This window comes from Ochotona princeps, chromosome 14, assembly GCF_030435755.1.
Source record: "Ochotona princeps isolate mOchPri1 chromosome 14, mOchPri1.hap1, whole genome shotgun sequence".
Taxonomy (NCBI): domain Eukaryota; kingdom Metazoa; phylum Chordata; class Mammalia; order Lagomorpha; family Ochotonidae; genus Ochotona; species Ochotona princeps.
In genome coordinates this window covers 31,487,593-31,514,168 of record NC_080845.1, presented here as the reverse complement: position 1 = coordinate 31,514,168, position 26,576 = coordinate 31,487,593, and the positions used below count along the sequence as shown (strand labels likewise).

Sequence of the window (26,576 nt, the reverse complement as noted above, 5' to 3'; positions counted from 1 at the left end):
CTTCTTCCACGTCTCCCACGTGGGTGCAGGAGCTCAAGGACCTGAGTCATCCTCCACTGCTTCCCAGGTGTGTTAGCAGGGAGCTGGATGGGAAACGGAGCAGCCAGGACTCTTACAGCTGCCCACGTGGGATGACAGTATTGCGGGTAGCAGCTTTTACCTGCTATGCCACAGCACGGGCCCATTTCCAAATGTTTTTTAAAGATTTATTTATTTTTATTGAAAATTGTGATTTACAGGGAGAAAGAGAGACAGAGAAGATCTTTCATCCACTATTTCACTCCTCAGGTGGCCACAACGGTCAGAGCTAAGCTGATCCAAAGCCAGAAGCCAGGAGCTTCTTCCAGGTCTCCCACATGGGTGCACAATCCTAAGGCTTTGGGCCATCCTTGACTGCTTTTCCAGGCCACAAGCTAGATAGAAGTGGAGCAACTGGGACATGAACCGGCACACACAGGGGATCTTGGCATATTCAAGGCAAGGACTTTAGACACTAGGCTACAGTACTGGGCGTCAAATTTTTAAAAGGATGGGAAATTAATGCTTGGTAACATAGAGAGGCCTCTAAGTGAAAGTGTTCAGGAAAAGTGATTCCCACCATGAGGGTGAGCTTGGGTCAGACGTGGCAGCCTCCTTTCACTGTGTACTCTAGGACCGTGCAAGGTAGGGCCCAGCACGGTAGCCTAGTGGCTGAATACTCACCCAGCATCTGCTGGGATCTCATGTAGGTGCTGTGTCCTGCTGCTCCACTTCCCATCCAGCTCCCTGCTTGTGGCCTGGGAAAGCAGTCGAGGATGGCCCAAGGCCTTGGAACCCTGCACCCAAATGAGAGACCTGGAAGAAGTTCCTGGCTCCTGGCTTTGGATCAGCGCAGCTCCTGCAGATATACTCCTGGTATATCTGCTTTTCCAATTAAAAAAAAAAAGTATTTACAAAAAATTTTTTAAAGCTTAGCCCAGAGAAGTATCTTAGGGTCAAGTGACGTGAGAGCGCATTGAAGTCAGATGAGGATGGCTCGTGGGAGAAATGAGTGACATGGGAAGATTCCCGAGGCGCAGCATCCCAGCTGACCCTGCTGCTGTGTTTCCCAGCAGAGTTAGTCATCACTCGAGGCAGTAGGAGAGACGAAACCCAATTCTGACTAGTGCAGAAAGGGGATTTACCAGCTTACATAACTGAGACACTCCGGAAGCAGATCTAGCCTAGGGCGTGACTGGAACCACGATCTCGCATGAACATTAAGACTTGGTCTCTGTCTACCCAGCTCTGTCTCCCTTCCACTGGCCAACACCACCTTGGAACCTAAACCCATCTTGACAGTCTGCCCAGCAGGGCTCCAGGTCCCCGCCATCCAAAAGTAATACCTCCAGGACCCCTCTTCTAGGGGGCGTTACACTGGCATGTCCTCATTTTCATTGTAGGTTTCTCTATCCTCCCAAGCTGGGACTCGGCACCTGGGAACTCCTGGACTGTGGTACTAGAGACACAAAGAAAGTTGCAAGCGATAGATCAGTCGCCGGCCAGAGAGGGAGCATGGCTGAGAAGAATCCAGCCGCCCACAACTTTAGTTTTTGCTTAATTAGGAAATTGCCCAAAGTGCAGTCACACATGAACATAAAATCATTTAACAGGAACTTGTTTACAAACGGCTATTTGGATGCAGTCATAACACCCAGCTTCAGATGCCACGAGCCCGCTACAAGGCCAGCAAGCCTGAAGGATGACTGCGTGCCACCTGCCCGACCTGAGCTCCACACAACCCCGAGCGGCCCGGACTACAACTCCCAGGATGCTCCACCGCACCAGACAGCAAGACGCCTGCGCGGAGATGGGGCGCCGCCGCGTCCCGCCAGGCGGGGGAGCCAGGGAGCCCGCGCCGGGATAGAGACGGAGGGCTAAGGTTTAGGTGGGTGGCGGTGCCGGGGAATGTCTGAGCTCTCCTGCTGGCAGGCGCGTCCCAGTGGGTTGGTGAGACTGCGGCCCCCCGCCATTTCTAGGGTCAAGCGCTCAACTCCTGGTGCACGCACACTGAGACGCCTTCAGCAGGCCTAGGAAACCCACATCCCGCTGCCGGTGGTTTCCCGCATCCGGTGTCCGCCCCAAAGCCACCCTTCCTGCCACACAACCCCGCCAGCAGCGTGCCCTGGCCACAAGGGAGGCCTAGGTTGGAGTCCTCAGAAATCTAGGGACTCCACGCGGCATCTGGGTCCTTCGGAGAAGGAGGGGGGCTCCCTTTCTCGTCAGGTGCAGGGGTGCCTGCTCCGGGGTTTTTCTCTGGGACTCCCGAGTGGGAAGGAGAGAGGCTCGGATGTGAAAGCCTCACCTTCTGCTTTTCTCCTCCAACCTCAGAAAGCTCCACCCGCTGGCCTGCATTTATCCACAGAGGCTCCAGGGCGAGATGGGCTAGTGCGCAGACTCAAAGGAAAATAACGGGGTAAAGGATGGACCAGGTGGGAGCCGGGGCAGGAAGGGTGGGAGGAGACTGTGAGCGCAGGCAGCCAATGAAAGCTAGAGCCATTCCTCAGTGAGAGCATGCCTTGCTTGAACACAAGTGACTCCCGTTCACTCGCCTCTAGATCAAACTCCTTGGCCAGAGCTGGGCCAGCCCACAGCCAGAAGTCAGAGCTTCATCCAGGTCACCCATGTGGGTGGCAAGGACTCAAGCGGTTGGGCCATCCTCTGTTGCTTTTCCAGGTGCCTTCGCAGGGTGCCAAGTCGGAAGTACAGCATTCAGGACTCGAACCAGCAGTCTTACAGGATGAAGGCATTGCAGATGGCAGCTTATTGCGCTACACCACAGCACTGGTCCCTTGGGGTGGCTTTTGTGCCCAGTGCGTGCTGGCTTCTGGCCACGCCCCAGCCTCATCTTACCTGTCCATCTCCCTCATCACACTTGTCAGCACCTCCAAGGCAGCCTTGACTTTGCCCCTTGGTACTTTTTTTTTAAGGCAATAACTTTTTATTTTTAAAAATATATATTTTTTTATTAATTACATTGCATTATGTGACACAGTTTCATAGGCTCTGGGAATCCCCCAACCCCTCCATGGTGGATTCCTCCACCTTGTTGCTGTATTACATTTCAAATTCAGTTAAGATTCTTTCATTGCAAGAATATACCAAGCATGGAGTCCAGCATCTTATTGTGCCCCTTGGTACTTCTGAAACGTCTCTGTCTCTGCCCTTCAGTTCAGCCAGACTTGTACCAAGTGGCATGTTCCCACTTACATGTCACTTCACTGTGAGCCCTTGTCCTTCTTTTATTTGAATGATACCAAGTCGGGTAACCATAGTGATGTGGAGAGTCAGGCCACCGATAGAAATCGCACTTCTCATACTGGACACCTGGAGTGGAGTCCCACCTCTCCTTTTTTTGAAAAAGATTTGTGTATTTATTTGGAAGGCAAAGTTACAGAAGACACACACACACACACACACACACAGAGGTAATCTTCCAGCTGCTGATTCACTCCACAGCAGCTGGGGCTGGACCAGGCTAAAGCCAGGGACATCGTCCAGATAGCCCACGTGAGGACTGGCACCCAAGCACTGGGGCTGCCTTCCACTGCTTCCCCAGGCACATTCATTAACAGGGAGCTGGATCAGAGTTGGAGCAGCAGGAAATCAAACTGATGCCCTTGTGGATTGCTGGCAGGGCAGGCGATGGCTTAACACCCTAGACCACAACATGAACCTCTCACCTCTCCCCCTGATCTAGCTCCTTGCTAATATGTTTGACAGGTAGATATGATGGCCCAAGTACTTGGTTCCCGCACCCATGTGGCGGACCCACATGGAGCTTCTGGCTCTTGACTTCTGTCTGGCCCAGCCCTGGTTGATGCAGGCACTGGAAAATGGGCCAGAGGATGGAGGCTCGCTCTCTTCTTCTTTCCCTCTCTCTCTGCCTTTCAAATAAGTAAATAGTAAGCAAAACAAAACTAGTTTGCATGACTATACATTCACTGTTTTCTAGATGTTTTACATAGAATTCATCTTGAAACACAACTGTCTTTTCTGCACTCCTGTCCCATGCTGCAGGCTGAGAAGCCAAGGTCCACTTGCTGGTAAGTTAGAAATACAAGGAATTTGAACGTGGACAATGTGCCTCCCAAGTCCACGGTTCTGATATCCCTGCCAACCTGCATGTGTGGAGGGGGAAGCTGGGGGAAGCTCAAGTAAGCAGCAGGTGGACACACAGGGCAGATTGGGTGGGGACTCTACTGACCATGATGACAAGTAGAGCTGTTGCCAGGGCTGCGGGTGACCACTGAGAAGCAGAGGAGTGGACTGTTGCCATGCTGACAGGCAGCCAGAGGGCAATGGAGGTTTAGGGATGACGAGTAAAGATGCGAACTGGAGTTCACGTGGAACTCACGAGGGTCGGAGAGGATGGATGGGGGAACTGAAGAGGGGCTAACTGGCAGACTGGTGGGGGGCAGCCTAGTATTGGAGGTCACAGAGAGAGTCATTGGGGCGAGGCTGGGGCATTCACAGATTCCCCCCCAGGGGGCGGTGGCTCTGAGTGACATCCTGGCAGCAGCAAGTGTGGGCAGCAAGTGTGGGCTCAGCTTCCAGTGTGGGCCCCCCAGCCCCTCCTCCCTAGCTGGGAACCCCGAAAGCATCCTGTGCAGAGCCCCAGGCTCCCCCTCCACCCCACCCTCCACCCCGTGAACCTTTCGCAGGTCCCCTGAGTAAAATCCAGACACTGTTTGACAAGTTTTATTTGCAAATTTGAGGACACAATAGCAATGCCAGGATGGAGACCTGTATTCTGTCCAGCTCCTGGGGCATGAGCTGGGCTGCTGAGCCCTCAGGCATCGGGGTCCCAGGACCCATGCAGCCCACAGGCAGCTGTGAAAGGCACCCTCCCACGCATCCTGTGCAGCTCTCACCTCCCCCCACCCCATTTCCTGTGCCTGTGGTGGGGGTGGGTTCTAAAGAAACCCTGGAAATGAGGGGAAGAGAGAAGTTGGGGGGCCTCCAGAAAACAGGTGTGGAGGTATAAAGGGGGCCCCTGCCTTTGCTGCCCCTCCCCCTTCCTCAGGAAACTGGCACCTGCCTGTCCCCCTGACATTTGCCTGTGTGGTTCCCCATGTATGGGGGCTGGCTGACAGGTAAGTGTTACTCCCAACACAGGGTGGACAGAGGGAGGAGGCAGCAGCCCCCTTGCCGGGCAGGCGGGGCCATGGGGCTGTCACCTCAGCTGGCTGCAGGTTGGCTGTTGGCATAGGCTTCATTGGGGAACGAAGCCCTGGCCCTGCGGGTCTGTGCACACACCGAGGCATAGAGCTCCGGCTCAGGGTCCGGAGGCTTTGACTCCGAGTCCAGCACCACCTCCGAGTACTTGATGGGGGTCCCAGGGCTGGGGGTTCGGCCCTGCGGAGGCCGCAGCTGCAGGCTGCTATAGCAGGTGGGCTCATCTGCAGCCTGAAAGGGCAAGACTCAGCAGGTTCACTGGACCCCCCAGCAAAGCACCCCCAACATTTCCTTTCCCCTCCCTCTTCCCTCTGGCCACGACTAAACTCACCCTGGCAGGCCCTCCAGTGGGTGGATCCTGCTGTTCTGGCCTTGATTCTTGAGACAGCCGTCCTGGAACCCCAGAAAAACAGAATCAGGTCTGCTTGCCCCACCTCCACCTGAGAACCCCCCACACCTCCTGTGCCAGCAGCCTCCCTACCTGTCTGTAGGTAGTGCAGGTTCCCATACAAGGGAACCTCCTCCACCGACGCCCCTGAGCTGCAATATAAGAGTTCAGGGCCTAAGTGGGGGACTAATAGGCGAGAGAAAACTCTTGGTCAGCCCATCCCTACTGCCCCCACTCACACTGCCTGCCCCCGACGGCTGCTGTTGATCCTGCCACTGGTCCAGTGGAACAGGAGTGTAGCCAGTGAGATGAGAAACAGCAGCAGGACAGTCCCAAAGAGGGCCCAGAGGCCCCAGGCCTGGCTTAAGCAGGGGATTCCTGCAAATGAGAGAGGATAGGGATGTGACTGCCCTGCCTGAGGACCAGGGCCCAGCAGGTGGGCTTTGGGCCCCACATGACCACTCCCCCACGGCCCCCGCCCCGCCCAGCTTACCCGGCGCTAGCAGCTCTGTGCAGTTGTAACCTCCTTTGCTCATGACTGCTGCTGTGGGCAACCAGACCGCAAGCACACTGCCCTGTGCTGCTGAAGGTCAGCCTGCCTCATGGCCTGACAGCTACCAGCAGCCCCCTTCCACCCACCCCTCCCCGCACCTGACCTCCACAGCTCAGCATCCCCAACACTAGCGGTAACAAAGTCACTCGTTTGTGGGCAGGAAAAGGGAGGGGAAGAGAAGGATGAGCAAAAGACCCAAGACTCCGCCCTGTGTCTGCACCTGCATGACTCCAGCAGCTGATGGGCATGGCTCACTCCACACCCTGTACCCCTGCCCCTGGCCCCAAGAGAAGACATGTAAGCCTGGGCATGGCCCCGGTATGCATCTGGGCATGCTGTGCACTACACTGGCATCAGCAACTGAGAAGGCCCAGTCCCAATGCATGTACTGCAAGGTCGTACCACAAGCACTGATTTTCCACATGGCCAGGGTTTGAGTGCAACTATCTGGTTGTCCCCAAGAAACCTCACCTGGGGTGACCTCAGCCTTGACTCGGGTGCTCTTGCTAGAGCAGGGTAAGGTTCAGTCCTTTACTTGCATCAGCCAACACACACGAACTAATGGGAGCTGCAGCCTAGGCCTGCCCGGCTTGCCACAAGCCCTGGTCTTCATGAACACCAGCAGGTATTGTGGCCTAGTCAGAGCAACCTGCAATAAGCCCCACCAGGCCCACCCCCAGCCCTGGTTTTCATATATGCCAACATGTGTTGCAGCCTAGCCCAGTCTGTCCTGCACCCCATCTGGCTCTCCTGCAGTTTAGCTCAGCCCAGTCCACCCTCAGAACAGGTTCACATATATGCCAATAGGTGCTGCTGACTTGACCCACCCCAGCCCTGTTTTTCATGCTCATCAGTAGGAGCTGCAGCCCAGCTGGGGAGTTTCCCCAACAGGCCCATTCCCAGCCATGATCTTTAGCCTGCAAGGGGATAAGATGGTCCAGCCTGACATGACTCGTACCCAGTTCTGGCACCTACCAGCAGGTGCAGAAGGCTGGCCCACCCCCAGACAAGCCTGTCACCAGTCCTAGCTCTCATGCTTACCAGTGGAAGTAGCAGCCCAGAAAGGGAATTCCCAAAGTTCCCCTAAGAGGCCACTCTCAGCCCTGGGTCTTGTGTATGCCTGTGGGTGCTATGGTCCAATCTGAGGTGACCCATCCCCAATCTTGGCATTCATTAGCACATTCTACAGCCTGACTCAGACCAGCCCAGCTCTAATCCCAGTCAGGTGTGCTTCTTGTGAGGCGCAGGTGAGCCACAAAAGCTCCATGGTGGGTAGGAGTGGCAGCAGGCCAGCTCTACAGGATGCCCGTGCTTTCTCACTGACCATCCTCAGAATGATCATACAGGCCTCCAAGAGTGGTGTGGGGAGGCTTCCAGGCATCCATTGTCCTGCTGTGCTTGGAGGCTACCTGAGAGGAAGTGTGTCTAGACGAGTGACTGTTATCATTACTGTCATTAATATTATAGTCTAGGAGTTAGAGGACACTAGATTCCCCCTCCCAACCCAACCACTTGATCCAAACTGTCCCTAAGCACCATCAGTCTCACTAGTATATTGCATTCAAGGAATCTCTGCTCTGACAACAGGCTAAGAAGCCAGCTGGTGTGAGTTCTTGCCCTGCCAGAAACAGCTCAAGAACGTGAGAGGCCAATTGATGTGGTAAGTGGGATTTGAAGTTCCCAACACATACCTTTGATCAGAGTTTAGAGATGTGTTTTGTCTGGCCTTGATGTTTTTTGAAAATTTAAATCTGGGGGCTGGCCTTGTGCCTTAGCAAATAAAACCACAGCCTGTAACACCAGTGACTATCCCACTTCCCATCCAGCTCCCTGCTAGTGCACTTGGGAAAGCAGTGGAAGATAGCCAGGTGGGAGACCCAGAGGAAGCTTCTGGCTCCTAGGAATGAACAGATGACAGATCTCTCTCTCTCTCTCTCTCTCTCTCTCTCTCTCTCTCTCTCTCTCTCTCTCTCACTTTGGCTTTCAAAATAGAACTACAGGGGCAGGCATGATGACACACAGGCTAATCCTTCACCTACAAGGACCACCATTTCATAGGAGCACGGGCTCATGTTCTGGCTGCTCCATTTCCCGTCCAACTCCCTGCTTCTGTGTGGCCTGGAAAAGCTGTGGAGGATAGCTCAGATCCTGGGACCCCTGCACCCACATGGGAGACCCAGAAGAAGCTCCTGGCCCTGGTTCAGATCAGCTCAGCTCTGGCCATTGCAGCCATTTGTAGGGAATGGAAGATCTTTCTTTTTCTTTTTGTAAATCTGCCTTTCCAAATCAAAATAAATACATTAAATAGTTTTAAAGTAAATTTATTTTTTTAAGATTTATTTATTTCCATTGGAAAGTCAGACATCAGAGAGGAGGAGAGACAGAGAGAAAGATCTTCTGTCTGCTGATTCACTCCCCAGGTGGCCCCCAATGGCCAAAGCTGAGCCAATCCTAGGCCAGGAGCCAGGAGCCAGGAGCCAGGAGCCAGGAGCCAGGAGCTTCTTCCAGGTGTCCTAAGTCTTTGGGTCATCCTCTACTGCTTTCCCCAGGCCACAAGAAGAGAGCTGGACATGAACCAGCGTCCTTATGGGACCCAGCATGTGTAAGGCAAGGACTTTAACTGCTAGGCTACTGCTTGGGCCCTTAAAACAAGTTTAAATGTGTTGGATTGAGATCAGGTGCCGTAGTCTAGTGCCTAAAGTCCTCAACTGGGATGCTCCGGAATCCCATATGGGTGCTGGTTCTAGTTCGGGTGGCCCTGCTTCCCATCCATTTCCCTGCTTGTGGCCTGGAAAAGCAGTGGAGGACAGCCCAAAGCCTTAGGACCCTGCACCTGTGTGGTAGACCCTGAAGAAATTCCTGGCTTCTGGCTTTGGATCGGCACAGCTTCGAAGATCTTTCTCTGTTCCTCCTCCTTTCTGTATATCTGACTTTCCAATAAAAATAAATAAATCTTAAAAAAAATGTTGGATTTATGTGTCTAGGATAGACAAGGCAGGAGCTCTGCCCCATCCACTACAGACCATAGGGGCGCCTTGTGAGTAGAGAATTTTGAAATTAAGATCAACTACACATGACTCTTTTCTATAATCACCATGTGGCATCATTTCTTTCTTTCTTTTTTTTTTTTAATTTCATTTTATGACACAGTTTCATAGGCTCTTGGATTCCGCCAACCCTTCTCCATGCCCTCCCCCCATACTGGATTCCTCCACATTGTTGGCATTAGTACAGATCAAATCCAATCATGATTCCTTCATTGCAACTATGTTATCCAGATAAATTCAACAGTTTCTTGGGGAGACCATCCCTGGTCTGAAAGTAGAGCTGGCAGAATATCATCCCCTCCAATGAAAAGCTACAACGTAACATAAACAACAATTTACAACATTATGGAGTTAATTGATGTGGTATTGAGTGACCAATATGTTAGAAAATGCAAGTTCTTAACCACATCCTGTGACTACTTACATTGACTTCAATTTTAGTTTATACACAACCGACTAGTATACACCTTAGAATGGCTATAGGATACTATTCAGCTGTCTCAAGTCTATTTTCATTTTTATATTTAGCAGTTTATAGTATTGAAGCATAATTTTTACTGAACTTGGCGAATTTTAGGATAGTCCAAACTGGCTTATAACTCTAACAAGGCATATGTTAGCAATTGAAGCGCAGAACAATTTTAGGAGGGGTATGCAGAGAAATCTTCAATATCTTAGTGAAGAGTAACTAATCTTTGTGTCCTACCTGTAAGCTATATGTGAGTCCAAGCTGACCATTTCCTGTCTGATTCTAAGCTTTCCTTATTGGTCTCTGTCTATCTGATCTAATTTTTGGGAGGGACGGGAGCATCAATTCTTAAAACAGTGTCAGTGACAAAATATTCTCTGGAAATATCTGTTGGTCTGAATTTCTGTGGTTGCTGGTGAGCACATAGTTCAGCTTTGAACCCAGAAGTTTAGAATGAATGATGACAGGAGAGTGATTGCTGAGTGAACAACCTGCACTGAGTTAACTTTAATTCTGTCATTCTAGGCGAATTCTTGGAGTTTTTATTTTAATTGTTTGGAACTTATTGTGGAATGAAATTTTATGAACCTTTGCCAAGCTCATCCTTATGCTTAAGGCTTTTCCTGCTACTTTTATATTTGTTATTTCACACAAAAAAAATTTGAAATGAAATTTAATAAAATATTCTTTCATCGATAATGAGTATGGCTTGGCAAATTTGGTTGTACTTCCTATTAAATATGATTATTTCAAAATTACTTTTGACAAATTTTCAGAAGTTAAGGACAAAAAGAAAAAAGAGAGATTGAATACATATTGACCTGTCACTCAGAAATATGTAAGTATAATTTGTTGTACTTTTTCTCAGAAAATAATATAAATTAGCCATGATATATCTGCCAAATTTAACAAAAGAATATTCACTGAGATTCTTTTCTGACCCTTCTTAATTTCATTCATGATTTATTATTTAAAAAAATAATATTGTCATACAGAGGAAATTTTTTAAAAAGTGATTCAGGGCACAGGCATTAGATGTAGCTTGTTGAGCCACCTGGGAAGCTGGTTTGTCTCCTGGCCCCAGCTGACTGCAGCCGCGCATGCTCCAGGGACCGGGTTCCAGCTGCCCACATGGGACACCCAGATCGAGTTCCCAGCTCTAAGCCTTGGTCTGTCTGCAGGCATCTGACGATGAACCAGCAGATGGTGTGTCTCTCCAATAAATAAAAATGTGACCAAGTGATCCTTAGCAGTGTCAGATATCCTAAACATGCCATTGATTCCCACAGATTTGGGAACGTTCACTCTTTGGAAGCTCTGAGCTCTCCATAGGAAAGAATTAAGATCACACAGTGGAGGATATAAAAGTCCTACTGGCAACAATCAGTGGGAGCCACTTCTTCCATTGTAAGTGACCAGAACAGCTCTTCCCACCCACTGTGTCAAATGCTACTATGTTCTGCTTACCCAGCCTGCCTCCCCTGAGGCGGCGGGACCAGAACCACCTGCCATGATCCAAGTATATCCAGGCCACTACCAACGAAAGACCTGGGGATGGAGTTCCTGGCTCCTGGCTCCAGCCTGGCCAAGTCCAGTATTTGGTGAGCGAAGCAGCTGATGGAAGATCTGTGTTACTTCGCCTTTCAAATAAATCCTCACATAATAACAACAGCCTGGGCAAAAGACTGGACGGTAAGGAAGGTACAGGCTGCCAAAAACAGAGGCTTGGAGAGGGTTCAGTGAGTGGAAACGGAGCGAAAGCAAGTACTCGGTTACGGAGTAAAACGGTCCGCGCTGAGAATGAGCCCCGTGTGGTTGGCGCGCGGGGCGCGCTGCCTGCGTAACTGTGACCGTGACGGACGACGCCCCGCACCACGCCGCTCGGCGCCCTGCCGCGGCCGGGAGCTTCTTGGCGGACTAGCCGTGGGGGGCGGGGTGAGTCTACGTGCATGCGCACGCGGCACTCTCTGCCGGAGGTCCGGGGACTTTCCCCTAGGCGTGAAGATGAGGAACAAGTCCCCGTATGTAGCCTAGGAAACAGGCCTTCAGCGCGAACTGCTTTCCGTTTTTAGGTAGCTCAATTTATACCACGGACACTCTTTTCTTTTTACGGTTAGGGTGAGTAATCTGAGGGGGGGTCGTGCCATGTCTTTAAAAAATCATGTTTCTAGACATCATTTTTAAGATTATAAGTTTCTAAGGTATTGCTGGTTAATAAAATACCAAATATGGGAATTAATTTAGAAAATCCAGACTGACGCCTCTTTATGCAAATATGCCTTAGCGCCGGCCCCCTACGGATGGGCGTGGCTTCCTGAGGAAGCCCAGGGCGGGGCGTGCGCCCGCGCGTGCGCACTGGGGCAGCCGGGTAGGGCGGGCTCGGCGGGCAGGCTGCCCCGGAGTGATGACGATGGCCGGCGCGGTCTCGCTCCCGGGTTTGCTAGGGTTGCTGTTTGTGTCGGCGCTTCCGGGGGTCCTCGGAGACCGCCCCGGCGGCGACCACCGGGCACACGCAGGTACCGGCAAGGGCAGCTGCAGAGCGGCTGAGCCTGCCCGCCAGCCCCAGCCCTGCTGATCTGCGCCTGCCCTTCTCTCCGCAGGGGCCACGGAGACTCGGCGGCGACCGTCGGCCAAGGAGCAGCGCGAGCGGCCCCGAGCCGAGGTGCTGCCCTGGGGGGCGCTCTACACCGCGGCCGTCGTGGCTTTTGTGCTGTACAAGTGTTTGCAGGTGCTGAGGGTCAAACGGTGGGAGGGTGGGGGTGTGTCCTGGGCCGGAACCCTCCCGTGGGGGTGCTAAGGTACCAAGAACAACACACTTGTCTCAACCTTGGCTTTCCAACGTTGTGAGGTTATTTGAGGGGACCCTCGAGGTAACAGAGTGTCAGAGGCACATGGTGAGTTTGAAAATAAACAATGACCTTCCTGCTGCTCACTTGCCATTCAGCTAGTAACTGGTGGAGCTGGGACTTGAACCCGTGTATAGGCCATGTGGTTGCAACCTTGGCAGAAGTGGCTGGTTGCAGGCATGGCAGTGTTTCTAGAGTTCACAACATCCAACAATCTTATGTTCTGGTTGGGCAGGAGGCCCTGAAATGAAAGTGACCATATATTTTGGTGGCTGGAAACTGCTGAAGTGCAAATGAGTTCCCCCCCAGGGTTTCACTTGCATTAGGGAATGGAAGGCTGAACCGATTTGGACATAATACAGAACTAGAAGAAACAGCTTGCTGGGCGAGCAGGAAGGACTGAATTTGGTGGTAGGTTAGTAACAAGGAGAGAGGAATGCGTTCTGTGCTAGGGTCCAGGTACAGCTGGGGAGCAACATGATTTTAGCAGCACCGCCACTGGAAAAGAGACGCAGGCCTCCCAGTAAAAGAGCAGGTTCATCGCGTGATGTGTGACCGCCCAGCCCAGATCAGTGCCACAAACAAGGTGTTGCACTCTTATCTGCTACCTAAACCACTCCTGGAAATTCGAATCTTTTTTCTCGTTTGAAAAGCAAAGTTTAGAGAGGAGGAGAGACGGAGAATCTTCATCCACTGGTTCACTTCCCAATTGCTGCTGATCCAGGCAGTAGCCAGGACAGGAGAGCTGCTTCTGGGTCTCCCACCATGGGCACAGGGCAATCTTCCACTGCTTCCCAGGCATGTTAGGGAGCTGGGTCAGAAGTGAGGCAGGGCCCAGCACAATGGCCCAGTGGCTAAATCCTCGCCTTGCAAGCACCAGGATCCCATGTGGGCGCTGGTTCGTGTCCTGGTTGCTCCACTTCCCATCCAGCTCCCTGCTTCTGATCTGGGAAAGCAGTTGTGGACGGCCCAAAGCCTTGGGACCCTGTACCCACATGGGAGACCTGGAAGAAGCTCCTGGCTGCTGGCTTTCGGTCAGCTCAGCTCTGGCCATTGGCAGCCACTTGGGGAGTGATCCAGCAGATGTAAGATATTTCTATCTCTCCTCCTTCTCTCTATAGATTGCCCTTTCCAACAAAAATAAATCTTTTTAAAAAATAATAAGAAAAAGAAGTGGGACAGCTAGTGCTGTAATGGACACCCATATGAGATGGTGGCATTGCAGGTAGGTGGCTTAATCTACTACCCAAAATGCTGGCTCCAAGAATTTGATTCTTTAAGGAATACTACATGTTCAGTCAAGCAACCAGAGACTGTGTTAAATGAATACTAACTGAAAAAAAGGCTGGCGCTGTGGCATCCCATATGGGCACCAGTTTGCGTCCCAGTTGCTCCACTTCCCATTCAACTCCCTGCTTATGACCTGGGAAAGCAGCAAAGGATGGCCCAAAACCTTGGGACTCTGCACCTATATGGGAGACACGGAGGAAGCTCCTGACTCCTGGCTTCAGATCAGTTTATCCCTAACCATTGTAACTATTCCCATTCATTGGGGAGTGAACCAGCAAATGGAATATCTATCTTTCTGTCTCCCTCCCCCTCCTCTATCTGTAACTCTGCCTTTTGGGTAAAAACCTTTTAAAAGAAGAGAGAGAAAACTGAAGCCGTTAAACCGAGTGGAGGTGTGATTGCCATCTCCACATTCCTGGAAAAAAACACATGATTGAGAGTGCGCCCCTAAGCATGCTGGGTAAAAGGCACTTGCATCAGTGGCTTTGTGTTTGAACATTCAGACTGCTGAGCTGCCCACGTTGGGAGGTTTGAACAGACTGGGTGACCTACTCTCCTTAGGCTTCGTGTCCATTTGTAAGGACTGTGCTCCTTTGAAAGGACTACCCCATGGCTCTTCCACATCCAAAGATGCTCCTCTCCCTACTGCCCCGGGGGCCCAGGTGACCAGCCAGAGGCTTGTTGCACCAGAACTGCCCTATGCTTCTCCCTCCATAGAGGAAGGAAGAGGCCGCTGTGCTCCAAGAAGAGGCAGACAAGAAGGCGTCAGTACAGTCAGGTGGGTTTACCAGAAGGCTGGGCCTGGCGGGAGACTAGGGAAAAGCAGAAATTAAGTATCTGTTGCCCCTTTTTCCTGTCTAGAGCAACAGCTGGCCCAGTTGACCCAGCAGCTGGATCAGACAGAGCAGCACTTGAATAGCCTGATGGCCCAGCTGGACCCTCTTTTTGAGCGGTGAGGACAGCAGTAGCCCTGTGGCAGATGGGGAGTGGGGACATCCACAGGGCAGCCCTTGAGTGGACGTTTCTGCAGGGTGACCACTCTGGCAGGAGCCCAGCAGGAACTGCTAAACACGAAGCTACGAACCTTCCAGCAGCTGCTGCGGAAGAAGCAGGCGGAGGAGCGGGGGACACCCCTGGAGCCAGGTACAGGAGGTGAGTGTTGAGTGCGGTGGGCATGGAAACAGAAATCTATGAAACTGCATCATACTCACTCTTTGTTCCCCCGCTCCTTCCCCCCTAGAGGCCGGCATTCCCTTTCCCGAAGATTTGAATGTAGCAGAGGACCAGGAGGAAGCTGGTGACAGCCAGGTCTGGGAGGACCCTACAACCTGGAGCAGCGACACATGGAGCCTAGCTACCCCCCCGGAAGTGGCGCAGGGGCTAAGACGACGACGCAGCCAGGTTACAGCCAACGGCCCGGAAAGGGCGGGCACCGACGGTTTGTTAAAACACAGACTGTTCTTGTGACCAGAGGCCCCTGCGTGCTTTTTCCAGCACAGCCTATTGTACATGCACTCATGTGAGGTGCCCAAGGACAAGAGGCCCTTCTGGAAAAGCTTCCCTTATTAGGGCAGAGAGCGGCCCCCTTCCAGCGGGAAGCAGAGCAGACAGAGGGAGCTCCAGTTCTTTTCACTTAGGCGAGCCAGCCTACCAGAGCACAAAACTCCCAGGTGTGTCAGCAACAGAGACAAAGGCCTTCCCCTCCCAGAGAAAACTTTATTAACACTTGAGAAAATAAATTATAGAAATGATTTATACTATAAAACAGTCATGTATACAAAGCTGTGACCTTAATAAACAGCTGCCCACAGATGTAGCACCAAATATATCAGTCCCAAGTCCCCTGGTCCACGGTGGAGCCTCAGCAGAAGTTCACTTGGGTCAGACCTGGGCTCTTGGTTCCGAAGCACTGACCGGAGGACCCAGAGTAGTTCACTCCCAAAGTAGCTGAGCAACCCAGGAAACCACGAAGAGGTCTGTGTGTTGTTCAGTGCTGACGATCACATGGTACTCCTGGCCTTGACCCGTCCCAGAAGTATTCTAAGGCCCGGATTTGTCCATTGCCGCTAGTTCTTCTGGCTGCTGTGGCAAAAAGACACTGTTCAGGACAACTCACAGGCAGCATTGTGGGTGGGGGACAAGAGTCAGGTCAGAACTGACCATAGCCCTCTTCCCAAGGGAAGATGTGGCATACCTGATGGCCAGAGTCAGGCTGTGGTACCAGCGGGCCAGCTCTTCCTGATCTGTGGACATCAGCAGTAGCTTCTCGTGGGGGAAGGACAGCTGGGGAGAAACCACTTGTTAGTACCTGGCTCAGGAAATTCAGGCCAGAGCAAAGGCCCTTGTGTCTCCATGGAGCTTTGGGTGAAATGCGAATATGGTCTGTAACCCAGGCCCCAGCCCTAGCCAGCACTCTCTCCATGTAGGTAACTCCAGTCTGATGAAAAGGGACCCAGGCCCCAGAGACCAAGTGGTCAGTCACACATGAGACCGACTGTAGGCCCGAGATTCCCCCCACTATAACTTACACTGAGCAGTCCACCACAGGAACCTCCGGAGTGGCCAAAGACCCTGCTGAGCTCACACTGGGCCATGGGGTAGACAGCTCTGCAGGCAAAAGTGCCACTCTGCAGCAGGTGCAACACGGAGTGTGGTTTGGCCATGAGGAGCACATCAGAGAAGAGGAAGAACATGCGGGGCCGAGGCTCCCCCCGCGGAGGCACTACCAACAGCCAGCCCTGGCGCAGGAACCAGCGTCCTGGAAGGTGGGCAGAGAGAGGGAAGGGAGGATCCTGGGGGATGCACAGCAGGTGGGGCATTCCATGGGGCTGCGAGTGGGTTGGAAGAGGAAGAAGTCAGGAAGACCTGAGAACAGGGGCAAGCCCATAGGCTACCTGAGGTGAGGCCCTTGGCCTGGCGCCCACCAAGCAGGGCCTGGACACGCCGCAGGTGCTGCTCATTCTTCTGTTTCTGCCCGATGGCCTGAACTCTCTGGGCAGTGTCACTCACCAGCCGAGCAGCCCCTGCAATAACATCCCCAATGGCTCACTCCCAGCATGGCTTCAGGATGACTGGTAGTGGTGAAAGGCTGTTCTGCAGGGGACCAGGGTCAGGGTGTAGCTTCTCCAAGCAAGGGCAGAGCAATAGAACACTGACATGGGGCATGGCATTCACACACGTGTGCACACGGCTGACAGTAGAATCAGGGGAGGGCAGCTCCCCACCTCCCTCCAAGCTGCAGGGCAGCAAGAACCTACGCGTGAGCTGCTGGTGGTCGGGGCTGTGAGGACCCGTATTTTCTGCCAAAGCAACTATGAGACTTTCATACCTGGAATCCAACAATAGGGATGCATGAGGGCCAGCAGATCCTGCCTGGTTCACTGAGCACTCCCTACACATAACCTTAGGGGTAAGGCCAGGGAAAGCTGCTGCTGCTGGCCAGTGGCTCTTGCCCTTTTCTGCCAGGACTCAGGACCCGGCTGGCCTGCCTCACCCCCATAGCCCATCACCCGCCATCCCACACTACTGAGGTGCACCCTGACTATAGCTCACGAAGCCAGATGAGAAACGCTTCACCCAAGGGGGATACTCAAAGCAGCACAGGAGACCCTAACATCCCCAGGAAGAACCACACTAAGCTGGACTGCTTCTTCATCCGTTACCCACCTGCTCCATGCTAGGCCCCAACCCAACTCCCCTCGCTTATAGGCGGAGTTCCACAGCGCCAGCCAGGTCCTCGGGCTGCAGAACCTCGGTGGGCTCATTTTTTAACTTTGCAAAAAGTTTTTCAAAAGTTGACAGGCAGCAGTTAAGACAAAGCCATCTTGGGGAGGGAAGCGTGTTAAGGGATGTGAACTTACTGTTGGAGCCGCTGCAGGGGCAGGGGGAGGAGGTCTTGGAGCTGAAGACCCCCAAATTCAGGGCGGCCTTCCTGCAACCTCACAAACCTCCGGAAGCGCTTACTTTTCTTTAGCTGCTCCTGGGGAAGAAGTGGGGGTAAAAAGCCACTCTTGGTACTCACACAGGCAGTATGCCTCCACAGGGAACCTAGCACGGAGCTGGGCGCCCAGGACACCCAGTGAATACAGCATCCCTAGGGGGATGGAGTTGAGGTCCTCGCCAGGTTACCTGCAGGGTGGCTCGGGACCTGTCGGCGTTGGCAGCAAACTGGGCGTAGAGCTCCAGGTGGGGGCAGAAGCCCTCGAGGCCCTGTCCCCACCGTCCTTCTTCCAGGTAAGGAAGCAGCTCTCTGTGTGGGCAAAGACGATGAGCACGGAGCTCAAGAACCACGCAAGCACCCCCTCACTGAATTCTCTAATCCTGCCCCAGAGGCGGCACTGGCTGCTATGCCCTTTGGCAAATGGGCAACCGGGGCAGGTCGAGGCAGGTGAGGCAAGGGGCCAAACGCCACGGACTGAGAACCCTGGGGGCTGCGCGCACGACCAGGAGGCAGGATTCCTCCATTCCTCGGCCGGCGCGCCCTCTACTCACTGGCTAGCGCTGTAGATGGGCTCCCAGGGCCCAAAGAGAGCCTGGCGCTCCGGGGGTCGCAGAGTCCCTTTGGCCTTCAGGATCCCCAGGAAGTACTGCGAGCAAAGGAAAGCAGGTGTCTTGGTCGGCTAGGTCGCCACACTCGTAGGGTCCCCACCTCTCACACAGCCGGGGATCCCTCGCCCCAAACGGGCAGAGACCCGCCGGCCCGCACCGTGGCCACCAGCCCCAGCTGCTCCTGGTAGCGCCGCTCGGTCTCCAGCAGCTCTCGGGCAGTACGGGCGCGCTTCCGCTCCCACCGGGTTCGCTGCTCTTGCAGCGGGCACCGCGCGCCGGAACCGGGGGACCCCATGCCGGCCCGAAGAGCCGCCACTTCCGGCCACTGTCCGCTAGATTCAAAACCTAACCGCTCGCGGGCGGGGGCGGGACTGGCAAGGGAAGTGCGCAGGACTGAGCATGCGCGGCGGCCAGGCCGACCACACCGTCCCTCGCTGCCCCACCACAAGGGCGGCGCTGCAGGTGCTGGGTAAGGGTCTGATCATGGCACACACTGTGCTGAACTCATGATCCAAGATGCTTTCCTGCCTCTGATCAATAGGTTACAGGTTTTTAAGTTATTAACTAATTTTCTTATTCCATGCTGGCCCCAAACCTGATTTTCAATTAGCTTCTGCTCAGCAGGTGTCCATACTTGAATGTGCATGATTTGGATTTGCTGAAATGCCGGCCAAAAGCAAAAGCTTCCAGTTGGTCTATGTGTGCATGATCAAAAATAAACCAGAACCTTTTGGCCCAGTGTTTCGACGCGGCAGTTATGTGAGGGACTCACATTATGTCTCTGCCCTGCCTCCTCTTCCAGCTCTGCACCCTGCAGGCAGCAGGTACAGGCTTAGCACGTGGGTCCCTGTTACCTACATGGAGACCACAGTTAACTTTCTGGCTTCTGACTTCCACCTAGCTCAGTCCTGCATACTGAAGGCATTTAAGGAGATGGCAGACCACTGCCTGACTCTGCCCCTAACTTTCAAAAACATAAAAAATAAAGTTTTAAAAAATGGTTTATATAATAAAATATACCGGCATTTTTTCTTAGGTTTTTTATTTTGGTGTTTGTTTTAAAGATGTATTTATTTATTTGAAAATCAGATATACAGAGAAGAGGAGAGACACAGAGGAAAATCTTCCGTCCACTGGTTCACTCCCCAAGTAGCCACAACGGCTGGAGCTGGGCTGTTCTGAAGCCAGGAGCCAGGAGCTTCCTCTGGGTCTCTGACGCGGGTTCAGGGTCCCAAGGTCTTAGGCCATTCTCAACTGCTTTCCCAGGCCACAAGAAGGGAGCTGGAAGGGAAGAGGGGCCACCAAGATACAAACCAGCACCCAGCACATGCAAGGCGAGAACTTCAGACACTAGGCTACCATGCCGGGGCCTTCTTAGGTTTTTTGAAGAACTGGCACAGCCATGAAGGTAAATAAGCAATGTTGTTTTAAAAGTTTGTCTCAGGGCCCGGCGGCATGGCCTAGCGGCTAAAGTCCTCACCTTGAAAGCCCCGGGATCCCATATGGGCGCCGGTTCTAATCCCGGCAGCTCCACTTCCCATCCAGCTCCCTGCTTGTGGCCTGGGAAAGCAGTTGAGGACGGCCCAAAGTTTTGGGACCCTGCACCCGCGTGGGCGACCTGGAAGAGGTTCCAGATTCCCGGCTTCGGATCGGCGCAGCACCGGCCATTGCGGTCACTTGGGGAGCAAATCATCGGACGGAAGATCTTCCTCTCTGTCTCTCCTCCTCTCTGTATATCTGACTTTGTAATGAAAATTAATAAATCTTTAAAAAAAAAAGTTTGTATCAGAAATCTTAAAAACATGCCTGCCTACTCTTTTGGCCTAGTGATCCAATTCTAGGAATGTATCCTAAATAGATTTGTAGACAAAAAATAAATGTGCTAACTGTCTGGAACAACGTGTTTGTCACGACAGAAAACGAAACCACCTACATGTTCAGGGATAAGAGAACCGGTGAGGAAAAGTACAGCACAGCCATCTGAAGAAACAGTGTCCATGCTGTGGGAAGGCATCTGACCTAGCAGTGTATGCCACCTGCATCTCGCAGCCAGATGCCTGGGCTTCTGTCCTGGCTGCACCTGATTCCAGCTTCCTGCGCATGGACACCTTAGGAGGCAGCAACTAATGGTTCGACTACTTGGGTTGCTGACACACAAGAGATCTGAGTTGGATTCCCAGTTCTTGACTTCAGCCTCGCCAAGTCCTGGCTTTTGTAGCCTTTTAGAAACAATATTGGTGGGGCCCGGTGCAGTGGCCTAGCAGCTAAAGTCCTCGTTTCGAACACACCAGGATCTCATATAGACATTGCTTCTAATCCCAGCAGCCCTGCTTCCTATCCAGCTCCCTGAGAAAGCAGTCAGGGATGCCCCAAAGCCTTGGGACCCTGCACCTGCATTAAGAGACCTGGAGGAAGTTCCTGGCTTCAGTTCGGTGCAGCTCCAGCTGTTGCAGTTACTTGGGGAGTGAATCATTGGACAGATCTTCCTCTCTGTATATCTGATTTTGCAATTAAAATAAATAAATATATTTTTTAAAAGCAGTACAGTTTAAAAATAGGCAAAGGACCTCAATAGACAGTTCTCAAAAGAAGAAATACAAATAGCCAACAAATACATGAAAAAAAATGCTCAGCATCACTAGCCACCAGGGATATGCAAATCAAAACCACAGTGAGACATCACCTCATCCCTGCAAGAATGCCTACCATCCAAAAGACAGAGATCCCTGCTGACAGGGATGTGGAGAAAGGGGATCGCTGATACATTGTTGCTGGAAATGTAAATTAGCATAGTCACTATGGGAAACAGTGTAGCGATTTTGAGAAAACTAGAAAGGGACTTGCCATATGACTCAGGAATTCCACTCGTGGGTATATGCCCAGAAGACTTGAACAGAACTAATCAGAGACAACTGCATCACCGTGTTTAAAGCAGCACTGTTCACAACTCTGTGTGTGTGTACATACACATCGTGGAATATTATTCAACTCTACAAAAGAATGACGTTCTACCATTTGCAGCAAAATGGATGCAACTAGAGAACAACATGTTGAGATAAATAAACATACACAGAAAGACAAATATTGCATGTGTTCTCCCTTATATGTGGGAGCTAATGATTTAAAACAAAACAAGACAAAGAGATGCCTATGTGCATCAGTATTGCTGCAAATAGTTTTTTGAGCTTTGTTTACACCTTGTCAAATCAGTTATTAATAATGTTATTCTATGGGGCTACCATGTATCAGGGCAATCCCCTGTCTGTGGCACCAGCATCCCATATGGGTACCAGTTCATGTCCCAGATACTCTACTTCCAACCCAGTTCCCTGCTTATGACCTAGGAAAGCAGCAGAGAATGATTCCCAAAGCCTTGGGCTGCTGCACCCAAATGGGAGACCTGGAAGAAGCTTCTGGCTCCTGGCTTCAGATAAGCTCAACTCCTGCCATTGTGACCATTTGGGAAGTGAGCCAGTGGATAGAACTTTCTCTCTTTACTCTCTGTGCAACTCTGCTTTAAATCAAGTAAATCTTTTTTTAAAAAAAGAATATTTTTCTACTATAGTTTTAAATAATCCGTGATTACTTTAAAATGTGCTGTATATTGGTGGGGGGGAAAGCCATTCAATTGAACCATACACATATTATTCCAGGTTTGTAGTGAAAATGTTACCTCTCAAATACTAAAACAAAAATTAGCTTTGGCTTGTATCTCCACGTGATGAGAATGAAGATCATTCTGTTCCCAAGTAGGTGTTACAGACTTAGTCTGTGCCAGCATGGAATCCCCAAGACCACGGGCATGACTGGGACAAGCTGGGTGATTTCACAACATTCCCGGACACCTGCCTTCTGCCTTTCCCAAGTTTTCCTTGCTAAGCATATGCTACTTTGTAATTAGGGGGAGACATGATTTTTAAAAATGCTGGAGAGGGGCTCGGCAGCGTGACCTAGTGGCTAAGGTCCTTGCCTTGATCCCATATGGCCGCTGGTTCTAATCCCGGCAGCTCCACTTCCTCCCTATCTCTCCTCTTCTCAGTATATCTGACTTTGTAATAAAAATAAAATAAATCTAAAAAAAAAATGCTGGAGAGACTCTTGAAAACAATGCTAAACTCTTTCATACTGCACTCCTTTCAGACTCCTAGGAATCTGAGCTCCAAGCCAAGAACCAGGGGCTTGGTAGGATGCTGAGGTCCCCTCAGATTGGATATTGCCAGATTTTGAGAAAGGATAACTACTGGGCTTAGCCCAGGGAAGAGGAACTTGAAGGGCTGGGTGGAGAGAAGGAGGATTTGGGATCAGACTGCAGTAGGCCAGGAAGCCAGGGCAGCCAGTGAAACTACAGAGGGCAGGGCTGAGGTTCCACCACCTCCATTGAGTGCGCATGCCAGCAGCTCCACTCTGAAAGAGGACCCATAGTCCCCTGGTATTATTACAAATTGTGCCTGGAGGAAACAAACAGAACCACAAGCCCTGGTTGCAGCTGGCTATCAGATCGCTTTGGACTGGCTGCTTCAAGCGGATAGAACAGGATTGAATAGCAGACCCAACCCCCACCTTGAAAACATGCTGGGATCCCATATAGGTGCCGGTTCTAATCCCAGCAGCCCCATTTCCCATCCAGCTCCCTGCTTGTGGCCTGGAAAAGCAGTCGAGTACAGACCAAGGCCTTGGGACCCTGCACCCACATGAGAGACCTGGAGGAAGTTCCTGGCACCTGGCTTCAGATCAGCACAGCACTGGCTGTTGCAGTCACTAGGGGAGTGAATCATCAGACTGAAGATATTTCTCTCTGTCTCTCCTCCTCTCTGTATATCTGATTTTGCAATAAAAATAAATAAACCTTTAAAAAAAAGTTAGGATCTGGGCCCACAGCAGTAACTTAGTGGCTAAAGTCCTTGCCTTGCATGCACCGGGATCCCACATGGGTGCCAGTTCTAATCCTGGCCGCCCTGCTTCCCTTCCAGCTCCCTGCTTGTGGCCTGGGAGAGCAATAGAGGACAGCAGAGGCCTTGCAACCCTGCACCCACTTGCTTCTGGCTCCTGGCTTGGGATCGGCTCAGTTCCGGCCATTTCAGCTGCTTGGCAAGTGAACCAGAGGATGAAAGATCTTTCTCTCTGTATCTCCTTCTCTCTGTAAATCTGGTTTTCCAATAAAGGAATAAATTTTTTTAAAGTTAAAAAAAAAAAAGAAAGTAGTTATGATCCTCAGGACTTGATGACTGAACATCAGGGCGAACTGGCACCCATGTCAGTGATTACAAGGCAAAAATGTAGCCACTGAGCCATTGCACCGAGCCCACTTTTTTAAGACATTCAGTCCATGGTTCTTTGTCACAACAGGCCTAGGAAATGAATATGGAGCCTGGCACAGTGGCTCAACAGGCTAATCCTCCAGCTGCCATCACTGTCATCCCATATGGGCGCCAGTTCGTGTCCTGGCTGCTCTTCTTTCAATCCAGCTCCCTGCCTGTGGCCTCAGAAAGCAGCATAAGATGACCCACAGCCTTAGGACCCTGCACCCATGTGAGAGACCTGGAAGAGGCTCCTTGCTTCAGATCCATTCAGCTCTAGCCATTATGGCTGTTCAGGGAGTGAATCAGAGGATAGAGGATCTTTCTCTATCTCTCCTTCTCTCCATAAATCTGCCTTTCAAACAAAAATAAATAAGCCTTTAAAAATATGAATATGGGGCCCAGCAGCGTGGCCTAGCGGCTAAAGTCCTCGCCTTGAAAGTCCCGGGATCCCACATGGGCGCCGGTTCTAATCCCGGCAGCTCCACTTCCCATCCAGCTCCCTGCTTGTGGCCTGGGAAAGCAGTCGAGGACGGCCCAATGCATTGGGACACTGCACCCGCGTGGGAGACCCGGAAGAGGTTCCAGGTTCCCGGCTTCGGATCGGCGCGCATCGGCCCGTTGCGGCTCACTTGGGGAGTGAATCATCGGACGGAAGATCTTCCTCTCTGTTTCTCCTCCTCTGTGTATATCTGGCTGTAATAAAATGAATAAATCTTTAAAATATATATATATATGAATATGGGCAGTGCAGTGGGTCACACCTTTGAGTCAGCCTCAGGTACCCAGAGGGGCTTGGATCTGTCTTTTGCTATAAAACCCACAGCTGGGAAGCAGGGGGCTTTCCTCCCTCAATCCTTCCTCTGCAGCCCTCACCAGAGTGTGTTGTCTTAGCAGTGGAACCCCTGTGTGTCTGCACACACAGACCCCTATGACAATAGACTTGGCCTCCCATGACCTCAAAGAAGTCACGCGCCAGGCATGCAATCTCATCTGTCCTTGGTACACTCTGTCCCCACCTGGGTGCTTCAGGAAACAAGAACCCTGGGAGCTGAAACCTGTTCCAGAGTTTGGCAGTCTCCCACGGTGAAGGCGCAATCCAAGGTCAGAGTCCACACTCTCCACCCAGCCCAGAGAAATAGCTGAAGGGGGAGCCAGAGTCAGAGAGAACAGCTTTGGGAGCAGGAATGGAGCTGTGTCCGTTGCAGCTTTGTACTCTGAAATGTTGAGAACTTCAGAAATGGTGGGGAGAGGTCTACACGGAGATGCCCTGTTATGAGTAACAAAGAGATTCCAGTAGCTTACACACACACATAAGCACACAAATTAGAGGGGGCCAGCACTATGGCACAGTGGGTTAAGCTACATCTACAACACCACCCTTCCACATGAGTGCCAGTTCGTTCGCTTCCTGGCTACTCCAATTCCAATCCAATTCCCTGCTTATGACCTAGGAAAGCAGCAAAGATGTCTCAGGTCTTTGGACCATTGTACCCGCATGGGAGATCCGGAAAAAGCTCCCGGCTCCTGGCTTCAGGCTGGTTCAGCCTAGCCATTGCTGTCATCCGGAATGTGAACCATTAGATGAAAGATCTCTCTCTATTCCAACAGCGTCTTTTCAAAAAAAATTACTCAGAACATTAGGAGAAAAGTGAGCAGAAGCTGCAATTGCTGTTGGCTGATTCCGGGCTGTGTGTCTGCAGCTGTTTTGTGGCATGGGGTTCACTTTGTCCTCTCTGCCCCATAACCTCTCTTGCCTCAACCAGATCACTCACCTCTCCCTTCTACCTCATTCAGGTGCATCCAGTCAGTTACACTCCTGGATTTCCCAAGTAGCTGAGTCAGGTCAGCTGCTACCAACACAACTGCCTACTGGAGACAGCTGACCACCCAGGGTGCACACTGGGTCAGAGTCACAGAGTTAGCTTCAGAAATGGCAAGCTGGCATTCTGGGATGGACACCTCCTGAGATGGCCACTTAGAGGGCAGCTGCTGCAGAGCGTGACACACTTCAGTGTACTCTGACAAGGCAGATGATCAGCGAGGGGGAGGGGGAAGGCATCATTGAAAGGGCTGTCCTGCTCTGAGATGGCTGCTGCAGAACATGCACAAACCATGGGCATAGAGTTCCCTGAGGGCAGGGAGGCATCAACATGGTATTCTTCATGCACTTGGCAAGGTGAGGTGCAGTGAGAAAATGTTCCATATTGGCTTCTGAATCAGACTGACTCAGTTAAATGCTGGACCCTGTCCTCTGGCATTCAAGGCTATTAAAGCCGATAAAAATGCCATAAATCATCGTAACAGGATTTAGCAGGTGGGCAAGGTTATGATCAGAGGGTAGGCAGAGAACTGTGGTGGCCCAGAGGTACTATACATCCCTACCAGACAGATGGTTGACGGTTGGTTTAAGAAAGACTTTCTGGAGGAGGCAGCCTTTGAGCTGAAGCTTAGAAGTTATTTAGACAGGGACAGCGTAAAACCAATCAACCAGATAGCAGGTGCACAAGCACCAACCTATCAGAGGTGAAGCTGTTGAGGTACATCAACAGAGTCTTGGGACCCCTGGCATGCCAGGCATTGCCCCCTTACCTGAGGGGGTTAGGTGGGGGAAGCTGGAGTAACAGGGAGCACCCTGAACTGGAGAGTGTGACAGCTTGCCAGCAGAGTTAGAAATAGTTCCATTTACTTGATGTATGCAGCCATTCTGGTGTGTGCCTACTGTTAGCCCCAGATTACAGACCTGAAGTGGCCTTACTCTCTTCTAGTTGGTGGCAGCCACAGGAAGGGACTTCACTAGAGAAAACAGGGTGAGGGGGAGAAGAAGCTGTCCCCTGGATCCCACAGCAGCTCCTGGAGTATTAGAGACTTGCCTCTGTAGGCGGACTGGAATCCCCACAGCCATTCATGAGCCCCTTCCCACCACCGTCTCCTTGCGCCCT

The 26,576-nt window shown here is 51.7% G+C and overlaps 3 protein-coding genes across 4 annotated transcripts; 1 reads left to right on the top strand and 2 right to left on the bottom strand.

The window, feature by feature from the left end:
* Positions 1–4,703: 4,703 nt before the first annotated feature.
* SIT1 (signaling threshold regulating transmembrane adaptor 1) lies at positions 4,704–6,260 on the bottom strand. Its single transcript, XM_004581011.4, has 5 exons — positions 6,078–6,260; positions 5,824–5,962; positions 5,678–5,736; positions 5,528–5,589; positions 4,704–5,427 (listed from the first exon to the last, which is right to left on the bottom strand). The coding sequence occupies exons 1-5, from the start codon at positions 6,118–6,120 to the stop codon at positions 5,200–5,202; spliced, it is 531 nt and encodes a 176-aa protein (XP_004581068.2). The 5' UTR covers positions 6,121–6,260; the 3' UTR covers positions 4,704–5,199.
* A 5,737-nt stretch (positions 6,261–11,997) lies between these two features.
* CCDC107 (coiled-coil domain containing 107) lies at positions 11,998–15,540 on the top strand. The gene is made up of 6 exons (XM_058672738.1): positions 11,998–12,169; positions 12,254–12,381; positions 14,507–14,567; positions 14,651–14,741; positions 14,820–14,932; positions 15,030–15,540. Exons 1-6 carry the CDS (start codon positions 12,058–12,060, stop codon positions 15,254–15,256), a joined length of 732 nt encoding a protein of 243 aa, XP_058528721.1. The 5' UTR covers positions 11,998–12,057; the 3' UTR covers positions 15,257–15,540.
* Positions 15,541–15,662: 122 nt separating this feature from the next.
* ARHGEF39 (Rho guanine nucleotide exchange factor 39) lies at positions 15,663–18,665 on the bottom strand. Of its 2 annotated transcripts, none has more exons than XM_004581196.2 (9): positions 18,495–18,665; positions 18,281–18,375; positions 17,918–18,038; positions 17,650–17,768; positions 17,047–17,117; positions 16,684–16,812; positions 16,318–16,547; positions 15,984–16,072; positions 15,663–15,871 (listed from the first exon to the last, which is right to left on the bottom strand). In XM_004581196.2, the coding sequence occupies exons 1-9, from the start codon at positions 18,630–18,632 to the stop codon at positions 15,856–15,858; spliced, it is 1,008 nt and encodes a 335-aa protein (XP_004581253.2). In that variant the 5' UTR covers positions 18,633–18,665; the 3' UTR covers positions 15,663–15,855. The 2 variants fall into 2 exon arrangements, with proteins under 2 accessions (XP_004581253.2, XP_058528719.1); XM_058672736.1 differs by having other exon boundaries at positions 15,663–15,868.
* Positions 18,666–26,576: the final 7,911 nt, after the last annotated feature.